Consider the following 13,855-nt stretch of genomic DNA (forward strand, 5'->3'; position numbering starts at 1 on the left):
TTTAGCAGGGTTCCTACGCAAGTATGGAAAAGGATGGAATTTGATTTGAGTATTTTCCAGGTCTGGAAAACTATGGAAAAACAGAAGACAGTATGGGAAAATATTTGTTTCCAGACTATTGTCTATTGTGACTACCTGACTATTCATTTTTCTAAATAATAAAATTCAGAATTTAGACAATAAATTTATAATACAAGCAAGTGTTTTATCATGGCATCAGAATGTAAAATACATGTTAACAGTTGGATTTTAAAACCATTTAAATTAGTTGCATAATAAACCTAAAATAGAAAGCTGTATTCCCAACCCAGTCTCACTCCCAGGAAGTCAAAATACACCGATTTGTCCCACCCCCTCATTGCCGACGCGAAAGGTAATATGCCAAAGGTCCATCTGGAGTTGACCCCCAGTGGTCTTGACATAACAGTCTGAGGTTGTTTAAGTAGGTCAAAGTTGCACTAGGGAGAAGGGGTGGGAGTGGCGGACCCGTTTGAGACCTGGTTTGAATCCTGACACAAACCCTAACCCCAACCAAGCTCCTTTGGTTCAGTCCCTGCATCAGGCTCTGGCTTCAGAAATGTTCACATGCTAAGCTGCTGGCTGTAGGATGCCAGCAGTGATGCTTCTTTATCACAAGTAGTTTGAACACTGATAGAAATAAGCTGATGAAGGAGACTGGACAGTCCCTGGCCCTAGCTCGGTGAGCTGCTTGGTGTGTTCACTGGTTCAAATCCCACCTGTCTAACTATTTACTAGGGAAGGTCTTTCGCGCAGTGGCCCCTGCCGCGTTTCTATGTGGTTGACAACTCCATTGCACCACCAGCTCCTCTTCACCCTCAAATCTGTTCTCTGAGCGCTTTTCTCTCTTTCCTCTAGCTGTCACTGTTTCAAACTATCTGAGGCTCGAACCCACAAGCTCAAAACTGACTGAGGCTTGAACCCACAACCTCAATACTGCTGTCCAGCAATCAAACTGATCCACTGGGCCACGCTTCTTTTCTCAGAGCATTTCAGTCTTTCCTCTGGCTGTCTCCGTTCAAAATTGACAGGCTCAAACCCACAACCTCAAAATTTGTCTGAGGCTCAAACCCACAAGCTCGGTACTGCTGGGCAATAATCCAACTCTGAGCCACTGAGTCACATTTTAAGACAGGTTTTCTCAGAGCTTTTCAGTCTTTCGTCTGGGTGTCCATTTTCATAACTGACTGAGGCTCGAACCCTCAACCTCAAAACTGTCATGCATCTGTCAAACTCTGTGAGCCACTGAGTCTCACAAGGTCAAGTAATTTCTGTCAGAGATTTTCAATCTTCACTTGAGAAGTTCTTCAAAGTCCAAGCTTTCACTGAGGCTCAACCCCACAACCTCAAAATTGTGGTGTGGCCATAGGTGTCATTTACAATGGGGACATGTCCCCACCACTTTTCAACACAAAGTGACACCCTTGTGTACTCGGATGTCAAATATGGTCTGACAGAGAATTCTGGAAATTTGAGTCTGGAAAAGTGGAATTTTGAAATGGAAAATGTGTAGGAACCCTAATTTATGTGAAAACTGTGATTGTGTCTTAAAAGATGCTCAAAATAGTTCAAAGATTTTTTTTATGAGCCTTTTTATTGTAGTTTATGTTACATAGTTTTTGCTGTGGGCAAAGACGCAAGAGAAGCCTGGATTGTAGAGCACTTGTGTCCGAATTCCACAGTGACATTATGGCACAGGCAGCAATGTGGGCTAATATCAAATGAGAGGAAAAATTGCTGAGTGCAATGAAATCAAAGGCTTCTGAGGGATTCCACAGGACTAGTTGGTACATTTGATCACTGCTTGTTTCACCGCATTTGCTCACTTACATGTTTCAAGTCTGCAGTAAAAACATACAATAACACAAACAAAACTACAGCTCTGAGAATCAAAATGAACCTCCCTTTATCTAGCAGAAGTGAGACATCTGTAGACAGATTTTTAAACCATGCATGGCTTGGTTTGCTTAAATTATACTTAGAATAATACTGCTTTTTGTCTATAATACACTATTCTACACATCTAACAAAAAGAAGATGAACATAAAGACATTGTCATGACATTTACAGAATTTTACAGCATTCTACTATAATATTACTTTACATATAAGTGTTTCTGTCTTTTTTTGACAAACCTCAGTACAATCTGAGAAAAATGATGAGCTCTCCGCCATAACCTAAGTTCTATGTTTCTTCATGCTACACATTGTCTCTAAGGTGCTGAATAGTTTTCAGTAAATTCTCAAGAAAAATGTGAAAAGAATATGTGCTGCTGGTGCGATTTAATGTGGCTTATCAATATCAAGATGACGCAGTAGATTCTTCTTTTTCACAATGTCTGTTTCCAGCATAGTGAAAATCTGCAAGCGGGTAGAGTTATCTTGTAACTTGCAAACAAATATCAGTATGTTAACTGGAATTATGCAAGTTAGAAATTTTGCCAAGGCCAAATTAATTTATAGCGCAATGAGCTCAAGAATACTCATGAAATACAGACCTACATAATTACAGGGAAGCTTTTCAAATGAAGCTTCCTCTCTTTTACTTCATTTCAAAATTAATTTGAAAGTAGATCTATTAAGGAGATTTGCATGCATATTACTAATATTCACATAACTCCTGTTGCTCACATAGAGAGGCAAAGTGACCGCCTACTTCCTGTTTCACTGCTTCATCCGCCATTTATTTTCCCATACACATTTTGTAAAATGCGTATAAAAATAGTGTTACTGGTTCAAACCAAACGGTACAGATATATTTAGAAACAGGAGATATCACATAACATTTCACTGGGACCAAAACGTAAAGAAAATGCGGGTTTAAAGAAAATATTTGTTCAATGTTTTTTTGTTTTTTTTGGTCCGAGTGAAATGTTCTATGTTCTCTCCCGATTATAGTTATCTGAACCGTTTGGTTCGACAAAGTACAACTATTTTACAAGCATTTTACGAAATGTCTATGGGAAAATAAATGGCGGATGAAAATCTCTGGTACAGTGCTGAAGCAGGAAGTGACGTTCCACTTTTGCCTCTCTATTTGAAGTTCAAGAAAATAAGAAATAAAAATACATCTGCTACAAATGACAAAACAGTTTCCAATGATGCCAGATGATCTACACGTTAATTTGGCCTGGCGTGATGTGGTACATTTGACCAAGATCTTGACTAGTGTTGAAAAAGTTCAGAGGAAATGCACACCCAAATTTTACAGTAAGGCAACAGGATACAGCTGCTGTGCATAACCAATCCTTAAATCGACATAAATATTTTAAAGCTATCTTTATAAGAAACTATTTGATCCAAGACATAACATGGAAATAACATACATTTTACATTAAAAACACTGGTTAAAAATGACAACAACTCACAGTTTGTGAATGATGCACATTGCAATATTAACCTCACTTCTTGCAGACTGCACATCTGTTATAGTAACATTTTCTTGATTATATGTCCCTGAAAATGTCTTAATAAATAAATGTCTCTGAAAGGCACTCTTAAATTTGCAGCTCATAGTTGCTATAAAATAACCATATAACATCATGAAGATTGCTCACCTGTAACATTGCTCCTGCCTTTCTACAACTATTTCCAACTCTTCTGTTCTATTAGAAGTATGACCGTGGAGACAATGATGTACATCAGTGACAACAGTTCACATGAAGCAACATGTTTATATTTGTTCAGGCAAAAAAAAAAAAAAAAAAAGTATGATGAGATTGAGCATCATTCTAAAACTAGTGGTATGATCAGTCCTATTGATCCATCAGTAACTGAACTGTTTGCAGTGAATCAACATTGTCTTTCTCCACATCTGTCTGTGTCCTTTAAAGAAATATTTGCACTTTTTCTGTCCTGATAGCTAATTCCTTCTCATCCAGCCTCTTCTGACAAAGCCTGGTATGCACATCTGCATGGATGGAATCTGCACACTTTGATTAGACAATAGACATCATGAAAAAAAAAAGTGTGCTACTGTTTAATTGCTGGTTAAACTGCATATTGTATTTTCATATTCAGATGTCTGAGTGGTTCATCAGTGTCAAGGATTTCACATTCCCTCGATACCCAACTTCTACATCCAGTGCAATTATTCCTCATCTGAGCACCTTCTTGAGCATAAATGAACATAAACACAAAACTACCACAGTAGTATACAACAGACCAATAACCTCTGCCCAAAGCCAGCTATTCAAATAAAACAGACAAAACACGTCTACCAATTTAATTAGTCTATCACTAAAGCTGCAAGGCTGGCACTGAACCCAAGCAAACACAGTTGTTTGAGTTTAGTGTCTGTACTAAGCTCTGTACCGCAGACCCTTCAGCCCTTTGGAGTCCATCAAGGCCACAGTGATTCCAACACAATGCATCCAACTCTTTTGATGCCTTAAAAAAAATAGCGCTTTTATGTGGGTGACCTACTATGTAGCGTTTGTTTGCGTTGTCACGTTCAAAGGGTGATTGCGATTAAGCCTTGCGAGTTCAGATCGACGATGTTTGTCCAGCAATAGCAAAGCTTAGTGGTTTGAATGCAGCGCTTGGTTCCTGAGACTGGAAGATCAGTCTACTGCCCTCTCTGCCTGTCAGCACACGGGGAGGGGGGGGGGGGTGGGTCTTGTTGAGCCTTTTCTGAACCTCTGTAACCACTCTCTTCAGGAAGCACTTGTGTCAAGCCTGTGTAAACCAAATGCAAAAAGACAAGATCAACTCATCGAAGCTGGATGGGAGGAGGAGTGCCAATAGTGCCAGTAGTGCCGAGCCACAGTGGAGTGGGTTTGCCAGGTTGGGTGAGTGGGTTGCCGCCAGGTTGGGTGTGTGCTTGTGAGGGGCAGTGGAAGGGCTTCCAGATGTCTTTATGTCCAGTGGGATCCAGGTCCAGCTCACACCTGCATCTCTGGACTGCTGGACAAGCCAAGAGCGTTGGCCTCCTCCGTCGTCAAACCATTCTTCAGTGTCCTCCTCACTGTGCAGCAAGGCAGGAGAGTAAGGGGGGGGGGGGGGGGGACGTGAGGAAATGGAATATAATAATAGAAGCTTTTGAATTGAAGCTTTTTGTGTGCACTATGCTGTTTACACTGGTGGAGGAAGTACCTGAAAGCCACACTTGAGTAAAAGTACAGATATCTTACCAGAAAATGACTTTGGTATCAGTTAAAGTCACCTTGAATAAAAGTCTTGGTAAAAGTCTTGAGTAAAAGTCTTAAAGTGTCTGATATTTACTGTACTTAAGTATCAAAAGTAATGTTTTGATATTAAATGTACTTAAGTGGCGAAAGTAAAACGTACAAGTAAATGGTGTTAATAAAAAGCAACATGTCTGTGTTCCCTCAGCCCTATGTTCCCTCAGATCAGTACCTAACGCAATATTTTCTTTCCCCAGAATGGCGAACGCATGACCCACCCTACTCTGCCTCTGATTGGCTTACCCTGATATTTTATCCTAACCTTAACCATCACTCCTCATGCATAAACCTAACCAATCATCACTCCCCATGACTAAAGCTAACCCATCAATACTCTCCCTGCCTAAACCTAACCCAATCAGAGGCAGAGTAGGGCGGGTCATGCCTTGGCCATCCTGGGAAGAGAAATGTGTACGTAACCCTACCTTCTAACCCTGATGCTGAGGGAACATAGGGCCTCATTTGAAAAAGAAAAAAAAACATTAATGAGGAAACAGAGGCTTCATTTGAAAAAACAAAAACATTGCTAGGACTAAGGGAACATAGGGATGACCCCGCAAAGGGAATGCACTGTCTTGAGTGGAAATCATCTTCTTTCGTTATGGTGCATTACCGACACCAACTGGAATGGAGTGTGCATCACGATTATTGTAACTTGCAAGCTAGGAGCACTGATTCGCCAAACCAGTTTGCTTGCAGGCTACCAAATTTCTTCTGATTTTTCTTTGTAACTAAGTTGCTTAGGGGAAATTGGAGTAAAAATATACATTTTATTTAGAAAATGTTGTGGAGTAAAAGCGAAGTTGACACAAATATAAAAGAAAGCATTGTTATCACTTTGTTACATTACACCACTGGCTGTTTAGGATCCTCTTGGCTTCTGGTAGTTAGCTGTGCTTGGTAATGAATTATGCCACTACTCCGATCGTGCTACAATTAGCATGAAGGGAATACACAGTTCAACATGGACTCACATGATTTGCGGTTGGCTCTGGAGCGTTTCCTCTCACGAGGCTGTGTCCGCTGGCTGGGCCCCTGAGTGGCTGACCTGACAATCCTCTCCATGATCTCATCAGCTGTATCATCTGTGCAATTCACTGGGTCCTCATTTGTAGTGCACCATGGGGGAATCCGCCCTGATACATAAGGTCAAAATGGATGGGAAAGCAGTCTGTATATTGTATAGTACAGCATGGAAAGGCATAAATGGCATAGCTAAAAATGGTGTAAATGACATATTTTCAAGTGAACTTGGCTAGTTGTGGATTGATTACGCCAGGTGAGCAGTATGGAAGCATTTGATCTTTTTCTTCTTCTTTTCTTTTGCTTCTTACGTTGCCTGACGCGGCCGGTCTTTCCATTCTACTACATGTAGTACACGTCACTGACTGTCGGCAAGTACCTCATACAACCCCACATCAAAAAATCCGAATTATCCCTTTAAAGAGCGTGGTGCAGGTTTTTTTTTTTTAAATGAATTGACATTTTGGGCTCATGATTAGTACGAAAATACCCCCAAAACTTTTTTACAGGCCCCCAGGGCATTAATATGGAGGGGGGAAATCAAATGGGCGTTCTCCTCTTGTGAAAATACTTGTTTGCTGGATGTTCTGCTGGGGCTGACATCACAGGAGGCATTTCCATTTCAGGAACAGTGGCCAGATGCTTTACAAAGACGAGTCTAGATGCAGCTCTGTGTGATTTAAAAACACTTTCCCCCCAGAGTTGTTTTTGATCAGAATGACTGATCCCCCGCAAGTGAGAAATAGACTGGTTGTGGTGTGAGGTCAGCCAGCTAGTGCGGCACTCCTGGAGCCGGTTTATCAACTCAGGGGATCAACTCCCAGTTATCCTGTTGAGGGATGAGCTCACTAATCAGCACCTTGCTAACCTGATGACGTAGTGGCTAGTGAGGTCATCCCTCCACTGGATGATGTTGACGATGCTGCCAATGCTTGTTTTCATGATCAATTAACCTATCAATAATTTATTTGATGAATCAAATAATAGCTTAATCTATAAATTATCAAAAATAATGACAAATGCCCATCACAAGTTACCAGAGCTCAAAGTGATGTCTTAAATTACGTACTTAGTCTGACCTGCAGACAAAACGCCCCAAAACGATAAATCTGTATAATGGTATATGAAACGGAGAAAAGAAAGCGAATCTTAAAGTCGCAGTGGAAACCAAACATAAATATGTGTTTTGAGTTTGTCACACCCAAGGAAAATGTGTTATTAACCACCCAGTAAAAACTAAATTGAATGTCGCCAAGTATATGCCGAATGACACAGCGCATGCGTGAGTAACGTCTCAGTCTTGTGTATGATTCGATATCCCCAAATGACGAGATATGTTAGTCATTGTTGAGGCCTAAGCACCGCCCACTTCAACCCCATCAGCCTCAGCAAACAGTGAAAACAGGGAAATAGCAATATTTAGATTTGGGTTGAAATTAATGTCGCCTACTTTTTTAGGCTTAATTAGTCACATAAGAGCCTAAATGACAATGTTAGGTAGTATATCACCTGATCAATGACTAAAACATTAGTGAAGCTGTTAGCGTAAATGTTAGGTAGTATCACTTGATCAATGACTAAAACCACTAACCACTCAAATTGACTAATGGTTTCAGCCCTAGATGATGGTGACGCTAATAGCAAAGCTTAGGGCCTGTTTAAGGTAGAGTATCGTCTGTGGCTGAAGGAGACTGACCTCTGGTGCTGCTGGCTCTGGTGCGTGAGCGGAGGCCAGGCACGGTGGACGTCCCGCTGTCACCGCCCTGCAGGCTGCACCTCAGCACTGCCTTCATGTTCTCATGCTCAGCCGCAGCTTCGGCATTATGGACCTCCTGAGGCTGGCTGTCCTGCCCCTCTGACGAGGCTCCGCCAAACTTACCACTCTGCAGGGAGGGACCACACAACAAACTTACCACTCTGCAGGGAGGGACCACACAACACACTTACCACTCTGCAGGGAGGGACCACACAACCACACAGCACAAACAATGCAGCCAAAGGTTATCTGACTTTACAAGTGAAGAGGTGGTGACATTCAGGGTCATGCTGTGGCCCCAGTAGTCTGAAGCTCTAAATGTGCTCAAAATCTCATTTAGGTTAATCAATACTGGTAAACACAGCAATCTCCTATAAAATATGAAAGATTAGTCATAAATATACAGTGTGTATATATATATATATATATATATATATATATATATATATATATATATACACATATATATACAGTATGTTTCTGTTTGTTTCAATTTCTGTCCCACTCACACACACACACACACACACACACACACACACACACAGTGGAGGCATTGCGACATCAAAATAATAATAATATAATAATAATAATAATAATAATAATAATAATAATAATAATAATAATAATAATAATAATAATAAGCTTTATGTGTATAGCACCTTTCATACATAAAATGCAGCTCAAAGTGTTGGACATGCAAGAAAAAGACATTTAAAACAGGAGCAAATAAAACCATAGCAAAAGAGAATACATTAAAACCAATTAGTAGACATGAAAATAAGTTAACACAATAAAATGGTAAAACTAATTAAAATAGAAGTAAAAATAGTAAAAATAGAAGTAAAAGAAACTAAGAACTTGCATGGGCATAAAACACTAAATAAAAGAACAGTTAGCTAAAGGCCTTCCAATAAAGGTGCTATGATGTCATCAGTGATGCCATAAAGTCCCAATGATGATGTCATAGTGGCATCACTGATGATGTCATCAGTTTATATATACTGTATATCATCATCATCATCAGTATATAAATGGGAGCTGGGGCTCTGTCTGTCTGTCTGTCTGTTTGTTTCTCTGTTTCTCTGTCCCACTGTGATTGGCCCACTGTGATGTCATAACTCCCATTGTGACATCATCCCTGATGTCATAAATCCAGGGCTTAAAATTCATTTTGCAAACTGGGGGGGAATTCCCTCCTTATATTCTTCAGATAGGGGGGATTCATAGATTTTGGGGGGGGATCTATAGACTTTGGGGGGGATTTTTTTCAGCTGATACTATAACCGACAAATATCTGCTTCTCCTGTCCGATAAGCGATAATAATTTCACATTTTTGTATTTAAAAAAGGAAGTTCACCTGTAGTTTATGCACACCTGAGTCTAAATTACTATGGCTTTTGTCACTGTGTTTTATCTGCAGACTAAGCAGTCATAGGCTTTCGGTTCTATTAAAGCTTTTATTTTTTGTATGAGTGATACACTACTAAAACACTCATATCATATTATATCAGAAGTGTTCTTTGTTTTGTGTTCACAATAGTGATGTCAGTTAGATTTGGTTATATCTGCCTTTCTTACTGTCATGTTACTGGCAAAGCTGTTTGCATTTTGCATTGGGGAGAGTTCTATTGAAGTGAATGGGCAGGCATGGGAAGTCCACTATAAACCATTATGTGTCATTCCACTTTATTGAAAATGTTCGCACCTGATTAAAGAAAAGACGATGTTGACTGATGTTTTGATGTCTTACATAAAATATTACATGTATCCTTTAATCATGTGGAAGCATTTTTCAATCAAGGTGAAAGGACACAGATATTATGGTTTATAGAGGGACTGACTTACCCTGGAATTTAACGTTAACTCCTGTTAGCCGGCTGTTTATGGAGCCACCGACCTACACAAAACCTGGACGTTTCATTTCGGGTAAAACATGAGGGTTTTTTATATGGATTACGCCAGCTCTGGGAGTATGAAGTTCTTTGAATGTGGGGATATTTGGTCACAAGAAGCAGTTTGCTGCTTGCCGAGTGGGGAGGCTACGCCTGAAGCTACGTTCAGCAAAACAGTCCGTCGTCAAATGTGTCCAACCAGTGTCAGCTTAACATCGGCGCGACTTCTCCCGCATTATAAATTACAATCGCAATCCCGCGCCGAATTTTAAGCCCTGTTAATCCCACTGTGACATCATCAGTGATGTCATAAATCCCACTGTGACATCATCAGTGATGTCATAAATCCCACTGTGACATCATCAGTGATGTCATAAATCTGACATCATCAGTGATGCTGGTCTCATTGGCCACACAGCAGCCGAGCTGTGGGCAAGGCCATGGAGCGGCCAAGCTGCTGCAGGGCCAGGAGCCTAGCAATCGAGCGTGCGTAGTGCGCGAGATCCCTAGTATATCAAATCATCACGTTTCCCACAATCAAATTTGAAAACATGGTTTACTCTGTGTAATGACCATCCTATGACAACTAACACAAACAAAAGATTGGTATCTTTTGTTTGGACCATTTGGACCATTACAATCCCCATTGTTGAAAGTGTTTCTTGGTTCAAGAGATGAACCCTGAGTCCCCCTGAGATCCATTACCCAGGATTCATTTCTACCAGGAAGTGCTGATGTGTAGACGGTGCCTCAGTCCCTCCTGTGTGATTCACTCGACACACAGCGTGCAACCTCCTCCCTTTCTCTCCCTGTCATCGCCTTCTCACTTCCTCGTTCATGTGCGCTCACATACACCCAACCTGTCAATCTTACTAATGACTCATCTTCTGCTAATTTAGTCATAAATACTTCGTTTAGTGTTGGAGGTTATGACAACAAAGTGGAAAAGATCAACTGTTATTGTGACTTTGCAGTTTGGTTCAATGTTAGTCACACCAGAACGTCGACATTCCCATGCACATGTTCACACACACACACACACACACACACACACACACACACACACACACACACACACACACACACACACACACACACACACACACACACACACACACACACACACACACACACACACACACACACACACACACAACACAAACACATGACACCCCCTACCTCATGATCATCGTCATCCTCACTCTACAGTGATCAAGATGAAAACATATAAAAGAAAGTGTTGTCAAAGTTGTGCTATATTGGCTGATGTATCGCTGTGAAAACAGCCATGATTTGAACTTGATGATGCTGTTTACTGAAATGTTGACATTATTGAGTTTATCTAATTGGTTTCATAAAAGCCAAGGGCTGTAAAATTACGAGTCACAGAGGAGCGTGTGACCCTTCCATTGAAGTTAAAACATGAAAAACACAATCACCAAAATTGGAGTTTTAAGGTTTCCACCCGACGCTGACAACATATGATATAAATGAATACAAGAATATAGAGATTGGCTTAGCAAAACTATAAGAAATAAGCATAAGCAATAGGCTGTGAAAACAAACCCTATTTTGCAGCATGACATCTATATAGCCTACCTGCATGCATAACTACACGTCCCTGTAAGAAGAGCGTGGTTATGGTGTGGAGCTTGTTATTTCTCCTACAGGACATCCAAAGGTTTGAGTTTTCACACAGTGATTGAATTAGGGTCCTCTGAACACAGAGAGGCCCTGCCGAGGTGGGCTGTGGAGTCCCTCTGAGCAGCCGGCTGCTCGGGGGTTGAAGGGATTTTAATCACGCAGGGAGGTGTTTGGTCTGGCCTCTGAGGCCTGCTGCTGCTGTTCCAGAATGGGATACACTGAAAACACCTCTCTGATTATTGTTACAGTAACCAGCTCTACACGTGAGCACCGAGAAACAATGCTGATGTCATGACAAATGTATGTGGTGTCTGAAATGGCCACTTGTGGTGGGATTAAAAAAATGCAGTTCCTCGAATGGCCACTTGCAGCTGGCTGCACAAGCGAGTCAATCCCCATTCACCCCCATGTTAAAATGCCTGAGTTTACAGCAGGCGTAAACATGTTTACAGCCAGGTTCAAGAAACATTGGTCTCTAAAGCTAATTTCACCTTTCATGACAATGGATGGGGGGGGGTTCTTATATAACTCGTCCGTTTAAAGTAAAACAATTAAAAAGATTATGTTTTGGGCGTGATTGACAGGTCGCCTGTCCGGTGATCGTGCAGCATGCCGATCACGGACCAATAGCAAGCGGCACCAAGTGTGAGAACCAAGATGGCAGCAGCCAAAATGCCAAAGCAGAGGCTTCAAAATGGGAGACCACAAACCAACGGGTGACGTCATAAGTCGTGTTTCCATTACCCTCATAAATGCGCAAAATCTAAATATCGCAATAGAAATTGGGTAATGGAAACACGTAAATTTCGAAAAACCTCCCAAATATCGCAAAACGTTTTTGCGCTCTCATGAGGTGGTTTTTCAGACGTGTCGATATAGCAGTTTATCGCAAAAGTGTAATGGAAACACTTTTTTCGCATTAGCACGTCATGTGACCCATTCTGCTTTGGAAAAGCAGCGAAAAATGAGGAAGAAACGGTTCGATAAGCCGTGGCAAAACCTCCGCAGCAATGGAAAACTTTGAAGCAACGCTAGCAGAAAGACGAGTGTTATGCAAAATAAATATAAAATAGATAATGTTTAATGGCAGAAATCGGTCCATGGTGACAGGCTGCCTGTGTGCGCGCATTTGGCACAGCGCGAGATAAGGGATGAAAAGCAAGCACACACCGGTGCGGTGCGTGCTCCTGACTGAAGTGAATACAGTGACTGTGAGTAATACATTACACACGTTTCAGGTGCAGTGTTATAATTATAATAGCTACACAAAATTGTGATTATTGACCAAATCAGCCTTTTCCCCCCTCCATCTCTAAATCGGACCAGTTGTAGGCTATTAGGCTATTAGGCTTTTTTCCTCTGCCTGTCACGCTCACTGCATTCACCGCAGCCAGCAACATTTTGCAACTAATTTTATTTTGAATTGATAATCAGGCTCGTTTATATGTGTTGTAACTTCATGTTGTGATTTGCATTGACCATTGGTTGGATTTGAGCATGCAGGGGACGGGATATGGGGCAGATCCACTGTGGCAGGCAGCTGCTGGTAGGCTAATGGGAATTGCCAACTTCAATGGAAACGCCTACAAGTCGCAATTGTACATTGTCGAAGTTGTAGAAATATCGCAATTATTTTGCGAAAAACTGTAATGGAAACACAGCTATACTCTGGTGTAGAGTTCTCAAAGGGCCTGAAAATTCAAACCCGACTCAAAACCCGATTCAAACCCGACCCGAATAAAGTCAACTTGAACTTGAACTTGACCCCGAACCGACCCTACTAACTTGAAGCCCAAGCCCGACCCGACCACATAGCATCAATTGTCAGCCCAAACCCGGCCCGAGCCCATCGGGTAGGGCTGCATGATTAATCGAAATTAAATCTCAATCTCGATTCATAGAAATCGCCGCTATTATTTCTAAATGACGTAGATTCTGCCGCATTTTCATTCGGGACACCAGCTGCAAGAAAACAAGCGCTCCTACTTTCACGCTGAAGTGAGGAGGCGGAGCTGTCAGCACAGACTGCTCCGCCTCTGACTAGTCAGACAGGCAGACCTCTGCACATGTGCACATGTACAATGATTCAGTGAGAAACGGCCCTGTAAGTGCCAAATGTGTTTCTGTGCTGTCATATTTTTATTTGTCCATGGGGTGTCGCTGTGCCATGTTACTGGGCTCAGGTGATCTTATATAGGTGCTGCCTTCACCTCTGCTCACTAGGTGTTTTGACCCGGAAGGGCAAATGGTTTTTGACCGTGTCGCTACCAGCAGCGGGAACATTTGTTTGGTGCGCTGTTTCTGCCTTTACTTTCTGTGGAGAATAACTTTGCTGT

General features: G+C 41.5%; 1 protein-coding gene across 1 annotated transcript in view; it reads right to left on the reverse strand.

Annotated features, from left to right (window-relative positions):
• Positions 1-4,448: 4,448 nt before the first annotated feature.
• The window catches only part of fhod3b (formin homology 2 domain containing 3b), a gene marked incomplete at its 5' end in the record, with an annotated part of 199,442 nt that continues 190,035 nt past the window's right edge, over positions 4,449-13,855 (reverse strand). The window contains 4 exons of the mRNA XM_083639893.1: positions 4,449-4,983; positions 6,178-6,339; positions 7,923-8,109; positions 11,055-11,078. Coding sequence (XP_083496019.1) covers positions 4,901-4,983; positions 6,178-6,339; positions 7,923-8,109; positions 11,055-11,078 — 456 coding nt within the window. The 3' untranslated portion in view covers positions 4,449-4,900. The remainder of the gene's footprint in view (positions 4,984-6,177; positions 6,340-7,922; positions 8,110-11,054; positions 11,079-13,855) is intronic.

The sequence above is a fragment of the Poromitra crassiceps genome, assembly GCF_964638095.1.
Source record: "Poromitra crassiceps genome assembly, chromosome: 1".
In the NCBI taxonomy this organism is placed as follows: domain Eukaryota; kingdom Metazoa; phylum Chordata; class Actinopteri; order Beryciformes; family Melamphaidae; genus Poromitra; species Poromitra crassiceps.